This window comes from Gymnoscopelus microlampas (genome assembly GCF_963454915.1).
Source record: "Gymnoscopelus microlampas genome assembly, chromosome: 6".
Classification (NCBI taxonomy): domain Eukaryota; kingdom Metazoa; phylum Chordata; class Actinopteri; order Myctophiformes; family Myctophidae; genus Gymnoscopelus; species Gymnoscopelus microlampas.
In genome coordinates this window covers 23,318,052-23,340,256 of record NC_139943.1, presented here as the reverse complement: position 1 = coordinate 23,340,256, position 22,205 = coordinate 23,318,052, and the positions used below count along the sequence as shown (strand labels likewise).

At 41.7% G+C, this 22,205-nt stretch overlaps 1 protein-coding gene across 1 annotated transcript; it reads left to right on the top strand.

Annotated features, from left to right (window-relative positions):
- The first annotated feature begins 86 nt into the window (after positions 1-86).
- Positions 87-21,502, top strand: LOC311046545 (creatine kinase U-type, mitochondrial-like). The gene is made up of 10 exons (XM_084058917.1): positions 87-187; positions 2,646-2,851; positions 8,225-8,423; positions 9,585-9,680; positions 10,221-10,442; positions 11,189-11,274; positions 14,817-14,940; positions 15,931-16,065; positions 17,374-17,499; positions 19,972-21,502. Exons 2-10 carry the CDS (start codon positions 2,703-2,705, stop codon positions 20,083-20,085), a joined length of 1,251 nt encoding a protein of 416 aa, XP_083915043.1. The 5' UTR covers positions 87-187; positions 2,646-2,702; the 3' UTR covers positions 20,086-21,502.
- Positions 21,503-22,205: the final 703 nt, after the last annotated feature.

Here is a 22,205-nt window from a genome sequence, read left to right as displayed (position 1 = left end):
GAGTTGATGGTTTCCTTGGGTGTGTGTTTGGTTTTTGTGTATCTTATTAGTCATGCAGTAGGTTGTGTCAGACAGCCATTGTTGGTGTTGTATTGTTCACGTCAGGCACGCCTGCACTGGACTGTTTGTTTGGACGCAGCGTCTTTACAGAGGACGTGTTCTTTCCAGGTACTGGGTTCTGCAACAGGTAAGACTAACTTGTCATCTCTGCATATTTTTATACACAAGATCAAATTGATCACATCTGCACAGCAAAATACAGCAAAAGTTACATTTACACTCTGGATTTTGCTGTGTGTAATATTTTTCTTTTAATTTACAATTATTCATGTCATTATGTATTACTAATATGCTAATTTGCCTTCCATGTCTATATGTTATTGACATGGTAACCTTCTTTCTTCTAGCGTTTGTAGTCATTTGGATGAAAACCCAAATGACTGGCTGCTTTTCAAAACAGCCAGTCACCACAATTTATGTAAATTCATTCTTTCTTTTTATGCACAATTTTACCAGCATCCCCCCTCACACACACACACACCCTACGGTAGGTAGTACATACTTATATCCAGGCCCTGTTGAGTGTATTGTATGCCCACGTTTTGACCAATTCATCTGCAGAAGTTATCCCTCATAAGCAGCTCAGGGTACTTACTGAAAGCCAAGTGTTCCTGCTTCCAATATTTGTGAAAGAGTGTGTGTGTGTGTGTGTGTGTGTGTGTGTGTGTGTGTTGATTGTTGCAACCTGCCAGAAGCATTTGACTCATTCATAGGAATGAGGACATTGCTGCAACTCGGCAATGTCCGAGGGTTGGGTCATATACAGTATAAAGACTTAAGACATTAATTAGTATTACAAAACACAACACTGAGTTCCTTGTCCTTGACTACGCTCAGTTGAGTTCCATTGTGACTTTGCCATGGGCTATTTTTTGCAATGATTGGCCAATATACTTTTAAATAACATTTTTCACAATGTTTTAAAATAGACACTCTAGCAACTCAAAATGTTGCCATGGCTACAATTTTTATTCTGTGTTGCCTGGGTTTTGACCAGCCCATGACTGTTAATGGCCTATTGTATACCTTATTTGCCATGGGGAGTGATATAAGGACAGAGAGAATGATTGCACTGATTGGTTAGCTTTCTTGTCTGCCTGAAACAAAGACTGGTGATGCGAGGTTATGTCTGGCCCCAGGGGCCGGGGTTATATGCCAGCTGACCAATCAGTGCAAACTAAAGCTGTATTTTTCCAGAGGGGTTATACGGAATTGATTGATTTACTTTATTTAGTAAGACATGAGAACATAAGTACATGGAAGTACACATTCACAATACAAGGTCTACTAAACTGGGAGACTCATTAAGCACTGAGCTTGTTTAAGATGAGATACCCATGCACACAAATCATAATGAAAGCTGGGCAAAGTTGGAAGCTGACCAATCAGCTCAGATTTAGCACCATGGGCTGAACAGGCACCTAGCGGTTGATACCAAAACTCAGCTACCTACCTACCGATCATGGTTGGTGAGAATTACATGTTAAATTCATGGCTGAGGAGACACTGGAATTTATCCGTGTGCAGGGAACCAATACACAAAATATATTGATACATTGGGGGCAATGGGGGATATTTGCCGATCTGGAAACCGATTTGGTAAAAAAGAAAGAAGGCAGAATCTCTATATCTCTACAGAATATATATTTGCTAACTGGGGTAGTTCCCATACTTTAGCGAATATTAACCTGTAAACTTGAACAAATGATATGTTATCATTGTCTTTATGAATAAATAATGACAGGATATGTTTGTCATTCATTCAATGCTCTATCTATCTGATATGCCTGCCCTCAGTTAATATAATCTCTAGGCTATGTCTTTTCACAAAAGAATTGCACATCAAACTGGATGAAATGCAGGAGAGTGACATATATTTCTGAAAATGGTAGATCATGCACATTGCTCTTGCAGCAACAGGTTTGTCCCAGAGTATTCAAACAGTTAATGGATATATTTAAAAGACAATAGGCTACTCCACTCCTGTGTGTGCACAGGTGTAGGCTAATGATTCTTAAGTGGGAGTGGTAGCAGCTTGATCAAATAGGCTATATCATAATTAGAAATATGATAGGCTATATTTGTTCTTTGTATGGCGACCATGCCTTTATTCTCTGTAGTTTCACACGTCTCTCTTCTCTCTCCAGTGGTGTAAAGTAACTATTTACATTTACATACACTGACTAACCACTTCAGCCCATATAGTTTACATTTCGGCCATTTGAAAATAGCCGATCTACAAGTTTCAAAAGATATTTATACATTTGAAAACTTGTGAAATGGGACAATCTCCACAATGTTTACTTTTAGTACTTAAAGTACATTTTGATAGCAATACTTTTGTACTTAACATAAAGTACATTTTGATTACCAGACTTTTACTTGTATCAGAGTGTTTCTACATTGCAGTATTGATACTTTTACTTGTGAGTAGCCTGCCTTTTCCACCACTGCTCTCTCGCTTTCTCTCTTCTCTCTCTCTCTCTCTCTCTCTCTCTCTCTCTCGCTTTCTCTCGCCCCCCGCCTCCTCCTCTTCCTCTCTTTCGCTTAAAACCATTTCTCCATTCTCTCTCATTCCACCACAGGCGTCGCATCAGCATCATCACCGAGGAAAAATATAAAGGTAGAAAGAAAACGGAAAAATGGCAAGCAGCTTCACCAGGATCGTGTCCTCTAAACGGAATCTGGGGATCTTGTCATTAGTGGGAGCGGGATCCTTAACGGCTGGGCTTCTGCTCCACCGGGACCATGTCAGCGCTGGAGCCCCAGTACGGAGACTGTACCCCGCCAGGTAAAAACCCGGCCCCGTAGGCTACAGTTATTGCAGACTTCATAGACACACTTATGTTCTTTGTCTTTTTCTTCTTTTTTACCTCCGTTCTTCTGCCTAAACTAGATACATGAGATAAATGTATTACGCGCACGCACTGTCATCCTCACACAGTGGCGGAACAACTGAAAGCCGGGCCGGGAGGCAGAGCACAGTGATCAGGCCCCCCCCCGTGCCACCACGCGCGCGGAAAATTTTGCGGGTTTGGGTCGGGTCGGGTCACCTTTTGGGGGGCTTTTTGTCACTTTATTTCGGTTTTAGGGTTAGGATAGGGTTAGGTTAGGGTTATGTTGTTGCTTTAATTAAATGAGAAGCGGAGAGGCGCCGCGGAGAGGTCGTGGCCCCGGCCCGGTCGCGGCGACCGGGTCGGGGCCGCGACCCTGGAGGGCCCGGCGGCCGGGCCCTCCAGGGTCGCGGGCCGGGAGGCGGCCGCCTCCCTTGCCTCCCCGGACGCTCCGCCACTGTCCTCACAGCCCTGATACATGACTGTGACAGTCATGGATGACCTTCAAAATTATGTTTGCACTTTCTCCCTTTTTGGTCCGTACATCTACAAAACATTCGTATTTCAAATATAAATTGCGGACCCTATGGCAATGGATGTTGCAATTATGTACGGTTCCTCAGAACTACCCGTATTGTCCGTATTGTTCAATAAAAAGCATTTTAATCCGATTGTTGGCCATTTTCTCCGTATTTTCACCTATTTCAACTACGCGACCCTATTGGTTGGGAGATGTATTGCACTCTGATACATTATAACTCTATGCAAATATGGCAATCGATTGGACTAAAATGCTTTTAGTTGAACAATACAGAAGATACGGGTACTTCCGAGGGCCCGTACATAATTGTAACATCTGTGGCCATGGGGTAAGCACTTTATATTTGAATTCTGAACGTTTATGTAGATGTACGGACCAAAAAGGGAGAAAGTGCAAACACTATTTTGAAGATCATGCAGGACGGTCATGACCGATGACCGTCTTGTGATCCAAGGCTACAGATCTAATAGTCTTGATATTTATTTATACTTCATGTTGATTGATACAGTTTTGTCAAATTCCTCCTGTAAGCGTCCAGTCTTCTGTCAATAAATCGTTTGCGATTCTAAATTTACACCAATTAACGCGCCTCCTTTACATAGCATCTTATTGGGGCCGTGATTAGCCTACATGAAACGCCGCGGTGACTGTTTGAGACTGATAATCTGATGACGATGATAAATCAAATTCTTCAGTGAAGAGATAGAGATTGGAGACATGCAATTTCATATTCACACATTTGCCATGTTCCAAGCTGCAGGTGTTCTCAGCGCCCAATAGGCAATAGAATGATCTGGAATGTCCTCGCTTGAACTCCAAAGACAACCCAGCTGGTTCATACAGGGCTATAATTCATCGTCATATTATATAGTGAGTGACCTGGATCTGGATGCAGGCGCTGCTGTAGCCTATAAAACGCATTGTAATTGGTAGACTGCTATGCCCTGGCCTGGAGGGATGGGCAGTTGTCTGGTGGTTGTCAGAGACAATTGGCTACTTTACCCCCCCCCCCCTCCCCCCAACACACACACACACACACACACACACACACACACACACACACACACACACACACACACACACACACACACACACACACACACACACACACACACACACACACTCATGTGTGGAATATGTGTGGACATTGCTGAACATGATTTTCCTGAATGATAGCATGTCAAACCTGTCTCCTGACAGCCAACCACAGGACCTATGTTCTCTCTCTTTGGGATCATGGGATGCTACATGTCTGCGACACACATACACAAACATGTATGTATGTAGCCCATACACATGTAGCCTGTCTACTGCTAACTGCTGTAATGTTTGCCTCCCTGTCTGCGGACAGTCCTTGTGGGCTGCAGATGGATTCAGCTGTGTGTGATGCAGTCTCTGAAGAAGCTCCTCTGCACACGTTGTACGGCCATTGATTGAGTGCCCTAATCGCTGGTTTACCTAGCCGACAACAGATGCAACACCGAAATCGATATAGTGCCCTATCGACTTCTGTCATGCCAGCCACTTTGCAAGAGACATAAGAATAAGTGTGGGTGGGGGGGGGGGGCGGGCACAGAGGAAGAGGCACTTCAATGGTCACTGTAGATAGATATGAGTGACTGGATGGCCATTGGCCAGTGGAATTAATTTACTATGTTTTTTATTTTACAGTTCATAATTTAGGCTACATACTTTTTCTGTATTGGTATTTTCATTTTCTTTACAGTATTGTGCTGTACATGCTCACATTTGTCTTTTAAAAAAAAGTGATATTACACAGTAATGACAATGTGATAGCAAGCTTCTCTAGGATGTTGATAGGATGTTGACTGGTCTGGTGACTGGTCATTCAGTTGAATTACCAGATCTGTAAGCAAGCACGAGCTGGGAGAACAGAAGTCACACCAAGGCAGTGTCACATGGTAGTTCTAAAGTAACTGATACAGAAGTAGGCAAAATAAGTTGGGAATAGATAGAAAACATGTTGTCAGATGCGGTATAAACTGTATGCTAGCTATACATTTTCCTGATAAGAATAAAAACACATAACGTGCAAAGAAAACAGACACACAGTAACCTTGACAGTGACATCAGAGGGAACCATTGTTAACAGACTATTCAAAATAAATCATTTTTCAACGGTCGTCATGTCACATAGAAAAAACAATGAACACATACTGATTAAACATGATGGGATGGTTAAGAAAATATGAAATACAATAACAAGAGCTTATCATGGCAAATACACAAATTCACAAAGACGTGTGTGTGTGTGTGTGTGTGTGTGTGTGTGTGTGTGTGTGTGTGTGTGTGTGTGTGTGTGTGTGTGTGTGTGTGTGTGTGTGTGTGTGTGCACATGTTTTATTATCTCCGCCAGCCAAAGGCGGGGCGAGAGATTATCTTTTCACCCCTGTGTGTGTGTGTACACATGGAGTGTGTGCTAACCTCGCAAATCGCTGGACCAATCAGTGCCAAACCTTTTGCGCTTGCCAGTAGGCCATGTTAGTCACTCTCCCAAAATGTTCCAATCCCTCAACGACAACTGATATTTAATATTTTTGTGAATGTATTACCGCAGTCCTACCGTACCGTCCCTCCGGAGTAGAATAGGAAGGAGAAGCCTGTGTCTCTGTTCATACAGAAGTCCCTCTATTGGCTACACATACGGTGACGTCATTGATTCTCTTTTTTTAAAGATATTTTTGGGCTTTTCATGCCTTTATTGATAGAATACAGAATACAGGGAGTGACATGCAGCAAAGGTCGTCGGGATCGGGAGTCGAACCCACAACACTCTTTAAGACTGCACTAGCAGCTTAGGTGCCCGGACCGCTACAACGCCAGCCGTCCGGGCCGACATCATTGATTGTACCTACAGTAGTTTAGAGTTGCAAGTTCCATGCTTGGTTTTCGACAGCAGTTTTACAATTCCTGAGACAAAATTAGACTTGCACAGCGACCAACATAGCGGGCACCTGTGTACGTGCATCCCCCACACACAGATACATTGTGACACACGCCGCTTGCACGCGCACGTGGCCCGCAATATAAATAGACAGAGACACAGAGACTGCAGCACCGCAAGGGAGATCTGTTCTCTATATGGAGTGCATCTTTCCATTTGGACATGAGAGCCAAATTGAAGTGAGTCTTTGGATAAGGCCCAAACGTTCACTGCAGTATCTTGGCTAGACGTGGCTGTTTGGAGGATGAATATACAAACGGTTGTTAGCCATCACATGTTGATGTTGTAAATTCAGCAAGACAATTGCACTAAATCAGCAAGTCACACAATTCCAATTTTATATTAGAGGTTTTGTGGCATCGAGACAGAGCTCTCTCTCAAGGAGTCGTAGACCTATCCTGTTCTGTTAACTAGCCATGCTCCATTGCAACTATATTCTGGGTAGGACAATATGGTTGTAGATGCCAGCTCCCCCTTTCCCTTCATACATGTCCAACAGACTGCAGCAGCCAAAACTAGACAAACAGCTTCTAGTCATTTTGCATGGGTCCACCATATTAGGAAGCATGGGTAAGGGTGGGAGTGAGCAGCAAGGGAGGTGTCAAGGTTTTCTTTTTATCAGATCTGGGAGCAGCTTGGTGGAGGAGCTCGGAGTCGGGCCGGTTTGTGACAACATAGGAAGTGAAAACAACATGAAACCTTCATACTGTACATCAGATATTATTTTTCTGCCTCATAATTATTAAAAGTATCTTATAGTATACTGTAGCTTAGCCCTATTTTATACTGCGTTCATTTGAAAATATGATCTGCAAGCTCAACTCATTGCATTATGAAGCCTTGTGCAGCTTGTAGATCTGCTATTTTGTGATCTTTTTGATCACAAAATGTGTATATTGTATAAAATGTGTATATTGTGATCTTTTTGTTAAAATAAGTGTTAAATAGCTCTATATTCTGATAATACTCATTGCTATAGAGTGTTTGTTCAGTAACAGGAGTCTCCTTGTCTCTCCAGCTCTTTGGTAAACAGAAACTACATTTTATGGATGGGATACCAATTTTGCTATAGAGTGTTTGTTCAGTAACAGGAGTCTCCTTGTCTCTCCAGCTCTTTGGTAAACAGAAACTACATTTTATGGATGGGATACCAATTTTCTCCAATCAGGAGAGAGAACTCACACAGGATACAGGATAAACAAGTGAATTGAAGTGATGACACAAAAACAATTGGCAGACAAAATTGGACCTGTAACACTATCAAATTTAAGCAGATAAAGGGGTACGCTCTCCTGATTGGCTGAACATTTGCAACCCACCTGAAAATGTATTTTCTGTTCATTAAAGAGCTGGAGAGACGGGGAGACCCTGTACTGAACACTCTATACAGAAATGATTACTACCAGAATATAGAGCTTTAACCTTTTAATAAAAAACAAAACATATCACTTACTCTACCTTAACATTTCACACTGACACTCATTAAGCCAACAGTACCTCACATACAGTTAAAACAAATATGTCTAATAAGGCATACAACATAGTTGCAGATGTATGATCGATCTAACAGTATGCAGTAAGCCTAGACAATTGGAAAACAGAAGGATTTACATTCTTACTGTATAGGTTCAACCATGACTAAATCTGATTAATCTAGAATTCTGTCATTGAACTCTGTCAAACTAATGGCTTTGTGTTCTTTTTTCCTTTTTTTTTCTTCAGTGTTTTTATCACATTTTATCACTGTGTTTTTTCCCCCTTTAGTCACTGTGATCCTTCGACTAATCGCAATACAGACTAAAACAAACCTAACTCTTTCAACAGTGCTGAGTACCCAGACTTACGCAAGCACAACAACTGCATGGCCAGCCACCTCAGCCCAGCTATCTATGCCAAGCTGGTCGACAAGGCCACTCCCAACGGCTACACCCTGGATCAGGCCATCCAGACAGGTGTTGACAACCCTGGACACCCCTTCATCAAGACCGTGGGCATGGTGGCTGGAGATGAGGAGTCATACGAGGTCAGACATATAGTAGAGCTTTGATTAAAGAGGAATTTGTCTTGGATTCATTTTTAGTTAGTTAGTTAGTTACAGACTTCCAAAGTAATGAAGATTATGCACAGCACACACACAGGACATATTCTTACCAAGTCAAAAAAAGGGTACAGTGAACAGTATAATGGTTATTCCTATTTGCATAAAGGGTTTCCTTATCTAACAACAGTGTTTAATTGTTTTATTGACTTTTTCAATGAACCCTTGTGTCCAAGGAGTCAACATTTCTGCACACCTCTGACTAGACCGTTGATACACTGTACTCTGTAATTGGTTTAAAATGATCACACGTTTGGCTGTGTTGCCTACTGTAGTAGCGGGAAAGCCTCTTTTCTGATTCAGTTTCTTCCACTTGCTGTTTTACATTGATTCTCTGTCGGTTTGAAAATGAATCCATTCAAGACTAGACTTGCGGAAAATGGGAGAGCATGGGTTCTTCATTTGTTGGCAGTGATGTAGAAACCCTTGTTTCTGGCTTTGTTCCATGAACCTGAAAACATCCTTCTGGCATGGTGCTTAAACATACATCCGCAGCAAGTATACACACGTTTGTATGTGGCATAGTGTTCATTCAACAGCTTTTATTTTATTTGGCCTTATTTCATTGGGGCAATATCGTATCTCTTAATCAAGTCTGATGTTGAAAGGGCCCACATCTTTTAAATTGGCCTCAATCTTTTAAATTGGCCTCATGGTGGCACTATAACAGGTCTCTTCACGTTTTATTTTTGACAACAAATGGCAGGGAAAATTACAGTTACATTTTTTCCCCTTAACAATAATGTGTGGATGGTCAGGATCATGTTAATTACCAAGTACAGTAGCTGTACTGTACATGAATATTGCAGGGCCATCAGTATTCACATTTTAATACTGTATTGCCAAATGTGAACGGGGAAAACACAGCCTGTACTAGATAATTCGGTTGGAGTATTGCACCAAATGCATTTCCCCACTGTCTAGTATCTGTCATATACAGTACCACAAAGGAAAAAGACAAATCTGAGATGTAGTAAACACTAGATGTAAAAACACTCTGTAATCACACTCTGTAATCACAAAGCACTTATTGTAATCCACACACATGCTATTCAAAGTAATTAATGTTGTTTTGTTTGTTTCTAGGTGTTTGGTGACCTGTTGAACCCGATCATTAAAGAAAGGCATAATGGTTACGACCCTCTAGTCATGAAACACCCCACTGACCTGGATTGTAGTAAGGTACTCAACTTTATGTATATTGCAGCCAGGGCTTAAGCCTAATTTATGCTTATTGATCTTCAAGCGGGGTGTGGGGGGGTGTATAAAATAGGGTTAAAGTTAAATATTAAACAAATTATGATATGTGAAAAAATGATGGCCTACTGGCAGCGAGGACAAGATATTTGTTGTTCGTGTTGTGGATGGGGTATTTATTTGTCACTACACAATTGCACTTTACATGAAATTTGTCCTCTGCATTTACCCATCATAACTATTAGGAGCAGTGAGCGCTGTTAATACAGTACCCGGGGAGCAGCTAAGGGTTAAATGTCTTGCTCAGGGACACTTCCACACATAGACTAGGCGGGACAGGACGGGGGGACGGGGGGACCGGGCACCTCGTGATTCTCAGGTGTCCTTAGGCACTTAACACTATATCCCCCTACCAATTACTTACCGCGGAGCCTGTCTATAGTGAAGACATTATGTAGACATGAGACGACTTATAGATCCATATAACACACAGCATTGACATCCAACCCTGTCCGCCACCCTCAGATTCAGTCTGGCCAGTTTGACGAGCGCTACGTGCTGTCGTCCAGGGTGAGAACAGGCCGTAGCATCCGCGGGCTGAGTCTGCCCCCCGCCTGCACCCGCGCAGAGCGCCGCGAGGTGGAGAGGGTGGTGGTGGACGCCCTGGCGGGACTGAAGGGAGACCTGACCGGGAAATATTACAGCCTCACCGTGATGACAGACCAGGAGCAGCAGCAGCTCATTGATGTGAGTCTGTTCAGGTGGCTGAAGCATCTTCTGTCCCCCAGGGGTCCTTGAGAGGGGGTCCCAGGGGGTCCCAGGGGGTCTGTAACTCCAATAGTAGCAGAGTTACAAATGGATAAATTAACACTGAGGATTTTACTGTGTTCTATTTATTTTTTTGTTACATGTTAAACATGTTAAAGGGAGGGGAACAGATAAGGCACGACTTCAGATATTTACACCTGTTCGGGTATGAAGAATCATAATGTCACAAGTGGAGGAAGTTGCCAGTTGTATATAGTGTATTGACTGTAATTGGTATAATATTGGGCTACATTGTAAATGTCTCGCATTCAAAACCAGTTATATTTGCAATGCTCTGGAAGCCTCTCTACGGTTAACTGTGAAATTAAATGTATATGACATATTCATTGTATATGAGAATGCCAAATTATAAAAGTAGTACAGTTTTTCCACATTATTTGAATTTCCAGTGTTTAAAATGATCTGTTTCCCTCTCTTAAAGGTGTTGTATTAGTACTGTGGATAAAGACATGAAGGAGGGTGTACAGAGAGGACATTAACCTGTAATACAGGTCTTTGGGTGGATTCCCATACAGGGTGTAGTTGTTAGCACAGATGTAGACAGATTAAAAGATGCTGCTACATATCTTGTTGTGCCAAAAAGCAAACATTAATCAGAATATCTTGACGCCAAGACTATCTTCATTATAAACATGAGTTTGTTTTTCCTTGGTTGTCTCTCGCAGGATCACTTCCTGTTTGACAAGCCTGTGTCACCTCTCCTGACCTGTGCCGGCATGGCCCGCGATTGGCCCGACGCCCGTGGTATATGGTAAGCAAGGAATCCTATCCGAACAGACGATACTGAAACTCTGACATATTAGTCGATCACTGATCATTCTCCAGCAAGCATCTTTTTTTTCTATAGCACTTTTACAAAACATATTTTACAAAATACTTAACATAACACGTATACAAAATAGAAGTGAAATTTGATTTTCCTTCCATTAAGATCAATAGAATAACCAGTGGTGTGTTCTACCGTCAGATGCTGTGTACGGCGTATACCTTGAGACTTTTTTTCGTCGCTACCGTATTCCTTGTTTCAACTGTTTCATCCATTGAAAACGCACGAGCGTATACCCACAACCACGCGCATCGTATCGTAGCGTATACCTTCCGAAAAAAAATAGAACACAACACTGAGAATAACATTCATGAGTGAAACACTTACTGTGATATTATTTTAATAATCACGTAACATCCTAAGTCATTTATGAATACATGATGTGGATCCATACTTGCCATCAAACTATGGCAAGTATGGATCCACATCATCTGTGTGTCTGTAGTTGGGAGTTTAGGATCGCTGTTGCTACCATAGAGGTTGCTACACACAGTTGGACCTAGGCCATAGCTGGCTTAATGTATGTTCAAATCCCACAAGAGCCTTGCTCCTGTGTCTCCTTTTAACTGGCTATATGTTTACATTCACATCTGAATCACATTAATGTCAAATACTTTGTTTACAGTATGCACTGCAGGTAAACTTCATGTCCAATTTACTGTACGAGCCGGAGGTCTTATCACAGCTATAAGAAATCGAGATATTGTACCTTGAATATTCTGATATTATTTGGGATGCCAAAGCATGAAAACATATTATTCCAGTACACATTCTGTGGCATGCATTGTATAGTATATTTACTGTTACTTTTCAGTTTGTCCTGACTCCATAACTACAGACGGTAATCACAGAAATGTGCATTAAACTTCTGGAGACACTTTCTCAATGACTGTTGCGGAGGACGTATCGTAAAATGAGGCTAATTGCTAACATAATAAAGTAACGCAGCAGATAACACTGATGCTTGCTGGAGCTAGTGCAGAGATACGCAGAAATTCGGTGTATTGGCAGCCACTGAAGTGCATGGCTCATGTAAATGGCATATAAAAAAAAGACAATAATTGTCACTATCTCACTTTCAGCCTCCCAAACCATAGGCCTACATTAAGAAATTAAAGTGTGGAATGGAACAAAAACTGTGTGGGGGGGGGGGGGGGGGGTGGCAGGGACAAAAAAAAGTAATAAAAATACTAGTTTTTCTGCCATGTTGTGAAGAGTAGTAGTTTTTACTCTTCAGTTTTATATGAGATTGACTATTGTCCTGAGATGTGGTGGATCATTTTAGCATTGTGGACAATGACCTCTCAGAGTTGGTTTTCAGCACAGAAATAGACCTGATTCAACCTGTATCAATCACCTCATTCTCTCCTGTCTTATCTTTCTCTGTCTCTTCTCTTATCTCTTCTCTCCCACCATACAGTATCTTTCTCTGTCTCTTCTCTCCACTCTTATCACTTACATTTTTCTTTATCAATATGTCCTTCCCATCTTCCTTCCTCCTTTTCTTTCTTTCTTTCTTTGTCCACCCCTCTCTCTGTTGTGGTATCATCATCATACTCATACACCTCTATTCATCTCTGTCTTACAATCTCCCTTTCTGCTGGCCTCAGAGATGGCAGCATACCAACACTTCGCCTCCACTCTCTCCCTCATTATCTCTTCTTTCCATCTCTCTCTCCTTAGTCCGTTCTTACTTCCTCCCCTCACTTGCTGCCCCCTCTGTCTCTCTTTCTCTCCACCTCCCCTCCTCCTCTCACACTCAATATTTCCTCTCTCTCCTTCCTTTGTTTTCTCCAGTTTCTCTTACTGGACTAATGTGTTTTATAATAATTTACTGTCACCGTTTATCTCCTTCTCCCATCTCTCTATTTCTTTCTCTCTCCATTTGCCCCTCCTCTGTTCTTGCTTGTCTCCCTTCTGTCCCCTGTTCCTTCCCACGAGTAGTACTTTCTCTGGCTCCACTCTTTTCTGTTGCAGAAAAACTCTCTCTTTCTCTCTCCTGGATCCATTACCTCATTAAACCTCTAGCAGTTCCTCACAAGGTCAGCTCGGGTAACTGTGCTGCTGCAGCAGCAGCAGAAGAAGGGAAAGAGCGGTGTTCTTTCTATCAGGCTTTCAGAATGCTAATGTCACTGATAGTGTAGCAACTGCATAATCACAACTCCCTGCTTCAATACCAGCTGGAGACCTGTGTTGCATGTCCTTTACATTCACTGCCCTCAGTTTCCCTTCTCTCTACTAGGAAAGATGGCTGTGTGTGTTGGACAAATGTTGCTAAATTAAATTCATGACCAGACAATTGTTTCGTAACTGATGCTATAAAGAAGGGGAAATTGAGCATTAGCCTCATTGTGGACTTACTTCCTGCTTATCGTGTATCATACTTACTTTAAGAGAGAAGAGGACTTGTAGTAAAATACGTATTGCTAAATTAATATTGTAACAGTTGACCAACAGTTTAGGCTCCAAAGAAGGTTCAAAGCCCAGGAATGCAGGGTTTTTATATTTATTTCCCTCCACAAACGCCAATAAAAATCAGTGCAGCATTATTCACAGTGGGCCTAGGTGGACACGACAATTTAACACATAAGGCTGGCCAAAAATAACTTCGAAATCAGAAATGAACACTTGAAAAGACACAACAAACAAACAAACAATTTGAGACACTGTTTAAACAGGCTAAACATTCCATGAAGGCCCTGGCAGTTCTCCCTTGGAGTTGTTACTAGCTAGCCCAAGTCAACCTGAAATTCTTCATCTGGAGTCTTTATAACGGGTGAGCCACACCCAGAACACAGATTAGCAATTTACTATCAATTACCCAATCTACAGAATATCTGATATCCTATCAAACAGCTAAACCATTACACAAAGGTTGTACAACATATACATACACATAATATACAAAAGTCACTTTAAAATAATATTGCAAACAGTCACACCAACCAGCCACTTCCAAGCCGGCATGATGATCATCAAATGGAAGCAGCTGTAGTGTGTGTGTGTGTGTGTGTGTGTGTGTGTGTGTGTGTGTGTGTGTGTGTGTGTGTGTGTGTGTGTGTGTGTGTGTGTGTGTGTGTGTGTGTGTGTGTGTGTGTGTGTGTGTGTGTGTGTGTGTGTGTGTGTGTGTGTGGGCTGCCCTGTGACAGTGAAAGTTAAATTAACACTGAGGATTTTAGTGTGTTTGTTGTGTTGTAAGACTGTATTGTGCTTTACAACAAAGTATCATATTATGTGGTAGCATGATTTTGAATTTGAACTTAACCACATGAACCCTAGCATCCTTATTCTGGGGCGACTGCCAACTAATCGGTGCTATTTTTGGCAAAGAGATTTGGTGTAGAGGGGAACAAGTGAGGGACTAAGTATAGAGGGTTTAAGTAGACTGGTCATGAATAGGAGTGGTCCATAATGAAATAGGATAGTCTACCCAAATGTTAATATTTGTCCCTTTCTGACCTCCGTAGGCACAACAACGAGAAGACGTTCTTAATTTGGATCAATGAGGAGGATCATACCAGGGTCATCTCCATGGAGAAGGGAGGAAACATGAAGAGAGTGTTTGACAGGTTCTGCAGAGGTCTCAAACAGGTATGCGTGTGTGACTGTCTGTGTGTCAGTGCCTCATGCCGGTGTGCATATATAAACACGCAAGTAGTTTTAATGATAAACACAAAGGCTGGGCTTAAGTGTGACAGAGCAGCAAGTTGAAACATGCACACTCACTCATGCACCCCCCCACACACACCCCCACACACACACGCACGCACGCACGCACGCACGCACGCACGCACGCACGCACGCACGCACGCACGCACGCACGCACGCACGCACGCACGCACGCACGCACGCACGCACGCACGCACGCACGCACGCGCGCACACACACACACACACACACACACACACACACACACACACACACACACACACACACACACACACACACACACACACACACACACACACACACACACACACACACACAGAGAGAGAGAGAGATATAAACGCAAGGCAACATCAATTATTTATATCTGACAGCGATCCAAGTTCACTATTAGGGAAAGTGTAGTCAACACTTAAGTGAGGTTGTTGTAATGGCCAAACTGTACTTATGACTGTTAAGAAGCTAGAACATGACCGTATCGGTTTGGCCAATAGATATATCAGCCATTATTTTACTTTTTTGACGACATTGCTATCGACAATTATGCAGACGATGTGTTCAGATTTTTTACCACTTTTACCTGGCATGCCTATTTACGTTGTGGTGCAATGTGTGGTGAGCTAGTAGATCTGCCATTTTTGAACATTTTATTTTATTTTAAATTGTTTAAATAAAAGGAAGTTCAGTGTATATGTGTATTTTATATTTACTTGATTGCTTATTCATCGTTTCATTCAAGTTCAATGTTGAAGCTTAATATGATACTTAATTTTATGTCACATTTATGTGTTAAATGTGACATGCACATAAAAAAGCATTGCTGCATGAGTCCTTTACTCATACTGTCTGATCCTTTACTTTCTGTGTATCTCCTCTCTGTCTCACTTTCCATCTCTCTGTCTCTCTCTCTCTCAGGTGGAGCATCTCATCCAGGAAAAAGGTTGGGAGTTTATGTGGAACGAGAACCTGGGTTACGTCCTTACCTGTCCCTCTAACCTGGGGACCGGGCTCCGTGCGGGTGTCCACGTCAAGCTTCCCCACCTCGCAAAGGTCAGCAATATACGCTGTCCTCTGAAATCTCAAAATGCCCTGAAATTATTTTACTTTTAGGCTACTATTTGAGGATGTGTCAATAAACTATGTTTCTTCACAAATGTATATTTGCTACACGTTTTTATGTTCTACACTGAATTTGATTGCTTTAAAAACTGTCTAAAGCCGTGCACTTTCAGACATGCACTGTAATATGGACGTTTTCCAGACTTCAAACGGAGGGGCTGTATGTATGAATGCAATATTCTGGCTCAGTAGGATCGGACATGCAACAGACTTTATGCTGGCAGGACCCTTGACTTAAGTCTGGGTAATGTCCGTTTGAGCCAAAATGGCTCAATGTGTGAATGGACACGATGATAGTCCGGTGAATTTACATTCGGCGAGTGGACGTGTTGATGTAGGAAAGATGTTTTGTTTGTGTTTTGTATGGGTGCATCAATGGGAGACTGAATGTGTCAAGTCTGTGGAAGAAAGTAAAACAATGTTTAGGGCTTTCACGACCAGAGATTTTTGCTGCTCGACCCAGTCGCAAAACGGCCCAAACTCTAGTTACTATTATTATTATTCTCCTGCCTTTATTTTCATGCCGTTTTAAGGGAAGTGCTTCTGGCACAGCAGCACAGCAGCGTCTCCAAGGATCCTCAAAAGGGGGTTATTGCCCAATAATAGGCTATTATTGGGCATACTTTTGACTCCCTTTTGATGAAAATAAAGGCAGGAGGATAATAATAATAGTAATGGGCCATTACTATGGCACTTTCTTTTCTTTTCAACTATTCGACTAGTACCAACAAGGTCCACTATTGGTTATACTAGTAGTAGTCTACTAGTCGACTAGTTTTTTTTTTTTTAACAATATATTTATTGGCCTTTTCAATTATATAACATAACAATATGGCTCTTGTATTAAATGTCTATAAATTATCAAACAAAAACAGAGCAAAAAGACATCACATAGAAATCATACACATACATAATAACAACATGACTACTAGTGGACTAGTTGGTGAAAGCCCTAGTTTGCATTTGATTCCTTGCATCTCCCTCACGCTGTTATATTTAAGTGGGAGTAGCTAATGTGTGCGTCTACTACCCAGACCCCACCCCTCACCTTATCAAACAGAGTATTTACCTTAATGTGTGAACTGTGAATGAACGCATCTTAAACGGACATTCTCCTTTTGCATGCTATACAGTATGTGTGAAACGCCAACACCGGACAATGTCCCGACATGATTCCCCGGACATTTTCCTGTGTTCATATGAGAAAGTGGCTTAACATTGACTTCCCCCTGTCCCCAGGACCCTAGATTCAGTAAGATCCTAGAGAACCTGCGTCTCCAGAAGAGAGGGACTGGAGGTGTGGACACTGCAGCTGTAGGGGGGACATTTGATATCTCCAACCTGGACCGCCTGGGACACTCTGAGGTAACACAACCATGGATTCAAGTTCTACATACTGGAGAGGAGAGGAGGATGAGGGAGGGTAGAGTAGAGTCTGTATATTGTGTCTCAACATGCTGTCATGCCTGAGTCACATAGATTACACACACAATACAGGCATTCTCTATTTTGTGTAAGGCCTGATTTATACTTAGTTGCACGCCGATTCCGTACATGGGACACAGCTCAGAGCTTAGCTCACAGCTGGGCTGTGAGGGCCACAACTTGTAGATTGGCTAGTTTCAGCGCCTCCACGTCTAATTCAGGGTTAGTTGTGCATGTTTGTGCATATGTGACTGTGTGGGCGCCGCCCACACGCACACGCACACACACACACACACACACACACACACACACACACACACACACACACACACACACACACACACACACACACACACACACACACACACACACACACACACACACACACACACACTGTGTGAATGCATGTATGTGCTTGTGCTGTTTCTGTGTAAAATACATGATGTAATTATTACGTGGACAGGGGTCTTCAGTGTTGGATGGAGGCATGGAGAGTGTTGCTCATCAGTGCTCATCGTACTGTTCCATCCTACGGCAGCACGGGGTTCAAATTGTTGTGACATTTTGTCGAAGAATAGAGTTGGTTCAGTTGTCTGATGAGCCACTGGAGAGTAGGAGCATTGATCAATGTTCCCTACCGCCCTTGGTGTTATAGCAGCCTACGTATGTAGGAGAATAGAGAAGACCTCATTTACATCAGTGATTCTCAACCTTTTTAATTTCAAATGTCCAGTTTTGATATGTTTTGGTCGCAAATTATCAGATGTGTTTAAAGTCCAAATGTTTTGACGTTTTATTTTATCTGAGCAGCTTGGATGTGGTAAACACCACCCATCTGGTAAGAGTAAAACAAACTCCTAAGAGAAGAATTATCTGAAAATACTACACTTCTACAGTAAGAAATAACTATCTGCAAATTCTACACAGTAAAGTCTTATTGTATCTGAGAGTGTAAGAATGGAACCAAATGGACTCTATTTGAGCCAGGTCTGATGTGGAGAACCCTTTCTGTTCACTGTGTGTCTGTTTGTGCTTGTCCATGTTGTGTTTATGTGTTTTCACCAACATGTCATCACAGCTGTTCATGAAACAAAAAGGCACAATGTTCAGTGGACCCATGGGAGAGTAATGAATCCACTAACAAAGGCCTTATTTGAAATCGTATTTGAAATTTTATAGGCAGGCTGTAGCAGTCCTCTTTACTGCAGTTTTAATTTAGATGTTTGAGACTGCACTTTCAACCTGACTTCCCTATTTGGGCATGTCATTAATATAATATAAAATAAATTAAATCAAAGATGATCAGTTTTTGTTTTGTTTTGGGGCTTAAGTGGTTAAATTCATGCTCCTCTCCATAATGCTTTTGTTCTTTGGAGACAGTTTGCGTAACCTACAGTATAATAATGAATACATCAGTTAATATTTTATTAATCTAAATCTGCAAAGTAACATGTAACTAACTGCAGTCAAATAATTGTAGTGGAGAAATAAGTGCAATATTTGCCTCTTACATGTAGTGGAGCAGAAGTATAACATCAATACATGAAAATAATCAAGTCAAGTACAGGACTATGTCAGAATTGTACTTAAGTACAGCACTTGAGTAAATATACTTGGTTACTTTCCACCACTCGTTTTAATTCTGTGCTATTAAACATGCTGATTGAGAGTAAATTGCTACTATCTTTCCTAAATGGAGATTGTGACCTTTAGGAATGAGGCTCCTGTCTAAGAATCTTTGTGAATGTGTATGTGTTCCATTATTAGCCAGACTGCTGGAGAGTTCTCAAGGACAGTGCAAGGTCAACAGGCTCTAAAGAGGGCTGGAGTAGACTAAACACTTTGTTGCTTCAAGAGTGTTTTATAAAACCATCTGGGTTTAGGCATCATTTTCTCCCCAATTTAGTCATACTGGGCAAGACCTGGGCTGTTCGTTGTCTAGGAAGTGACAACCGGAAGTGGTTGAATTTGGCGGAAGTACATCGCAAGAAAATTACTTTGATGCTTTACAAATTTGCAAAGCCGGATGCACCACGGTGGATTCGTACCACAACCTCCGTGGTGGGAAGGGACTTTACCACTGTGCCACCCGAGCGCCTTTAAGCCTCTTATTAATGGAGGTGAAGTTTCGATGTAAACTACATCTCTTCTTCATCTCTGCTGTTGTGTCCCGCTCCTGTGACACACTGGACCTGCCTTGATTTGGCTGAGGCGCGGTGGTACTTTTTTCTCAACTACCTGCAAATCATAGTTTCATATTGAATTGACCCATCTGTGTGTGTGTGTGTGTGTGTGTGTGTGTGTGTGTGTGTGTGTGTGTGTGTGTGTGTGTGTGTGTGTGTGTGTGTGTGTGTGTGTGTGTGTGTGTGTGTGTGTGTGTGTGTGTGTGTGTGTGTGTGTGTGTGTCCTCAGGTCCAGCTGGTGCAGACAGTGATTGATGGCGTCAACTACTTGATTGAGTGTGAGAAGAGGCTCGAGAGAGGACAGGAAATCAAGATCCCTGCATCCTCCAAGCAGTTCAAGTAGACGTCTGACCCCACTAACACACTGTATGCACATACCCCACAGACGTACATTGTCCTTGACTAATATCTATGTTATTTACCCCTTTACATTTTATTGTTACCTAGCTACCCCACAAATACCCAATTATATACCCTTGTCACACATGCTATTTATGTTATATTCTATATACATTATATGAAATTATGTGAAATTATATGATGTGCAGCTATGCGTCCAAACCCGTCTAGAGCCAGTGAATGCTGGAGTTGGCTAACGGGCATTTCAGATACACATACATTATTTAACGAGTTCTGTGTTATAACACACCACAGAACAACTTATTTATGTGTACACTGTGTGTTATTTTAACTTGTAGAGCGTACAAATGTTACATTTGTGCACTCTCAGTTACAAATGGATACATTAACACTGAGGATTGTACTATGTAAAGGCTACATTGGTATCAGTTTAGTGTGGGTTGTGTATTTCCCATGTGGATTTAATTAGTTTAGTTTAGTTGACCAAAACAAAATTCATACATTCCATTAAACCCAAGCCACGGCATTCCAATTGAGCTCCTAAATAGCAGCCAGAATGCAAAAGAAACTGTTTTAACAGAGCAAACATGGCTGCCTGTTTACCAAGCCCTGCATCCGCGCACAATATGGCTCTGCAGCTAACGCACTTGTACAATGGCGCTCCTTAATATGTAAGCCTAAAGCACATTATACCAGGCTTGAATCTACTGTACTGTCCTACTGCATGTCATACACTAAATAAGTATGTCCCCTGTTCTTGTCTAGGCCTATCCATTGGCCTTGGCTATAGACCAAATCAGAATGTTTGTAAATATACAGTAAAAGTGGTATTTCAGAGTGGAATGTCTATGGATATCTATCTACACAATACAAGATGTCCAGTTCATTATCTATGTTTAGTTTGTCAACCTGTGGATATTTAGAACAACATTTTATGTTTCTTATACTCAATAACAATATCATAAGTGTACTTTTCTTCCAAGAATAAGGTGTACGAATAATACTGCCGGCCTTATCTACCCGGAAATACGTTTTTGGTTGTGGTGACATCATGAAGATTTGGTCTATTAGCTGATATGAAGATGACGATTACCTGGTGCTTGTTTAGTCTTCCCACTTGTCAGGTGTATGCTCCATTGTGGATTGTGTGTACAGCATTTAGTTGTAGTTTATTTCCATTGTGAATGGATCTGAATGTAGAGTATCTATGATTGAAAAGTCTCAGGTTCCCATAGAGAAGGATTTATAGGTATAACAACCTTGTGGCTAACAGAAGACGAGTGATAAACACACTCTCAGTACTGTAGGCTATTGACGCAATATCATTTCAACTCACTATTGAATGTCATGATGTACGCTCTTTTAATATTAAAGAAGCCATGATGATCTGTTTAACAGTATACTCTCTCTTTGGTGTCTCTCATTCATCTGTGGAATACACATTTCTTTCATTTTCCTAATCATGAGACATTTATTTCTTCACTATCAGGGCAGATTTTGGCCCCAGCATGTAAGCCAGGCTTGAGTGACTTATGGTAACCATGGTAGCTACTCAGGGAAATGTGATTACGATCAGCTTGGTCAGCGAGGGTCATGTGACAATATGTAGTCCGAGCCATAACAATTCTATAGCCTATTATATGGCTGCTGTAAGACTCTTTATATAATATAATACCCCTAATGATAGCCAGGCAGTCCAGCTCTGTGTGAACATGTACACAGTTTAACAAGAGCTTGAGGTCCTGCCCCTGGCCATGTGCTTGTGATGGTTTTACAGGGATAGGAAGTCAGGGGAAAGGCAAGAGATGCCTTGGTAGGAACCACCTATTGCATGGAGCTTTCATTTATACAATAGCATTTTAGAAACCTAGAGTACAAGCCAGTTCATAAAAATGATTTTAAAAATGTGTGATGGATGCCAGTGTTCCGGTCCTGCGGGGAAGATAGATTAAGCATTTTCCACCTGGTGTCCCGATTTTGTAGATCCAACTATTTTCGCCATCGTACAACGAAGTATAGAATAGGGCAATGTGTTCTAGTAAATACACAATATTATATAAATACTATCAGATAACACAGTTAGTATAATGAAATACTTATTTC

Coding starts and splice junctions, on each gene's coding strand:
- LOC311046545 (XM_084058917.1), top strand. CDS start 2,703: ATGGCAAGCAGCTTCACCAGGATCGTGTCCTCTAAACGGAATCTGGGG. Junction 10,443..11,188: donor AGCAGCAGCAGCTCATTGAT/GTGAGTCTGTTC, acceptor TGTCTCTCGCAG/GATCACTTCCTGTTTGACAA. Junction 17,500..19,971: donor ACCGCCTGGGACACTCTGAG/GTAACACAACCA, acceptor GTGTGTCCTCAG/GTCCAGCTGGTGCAGACAGT.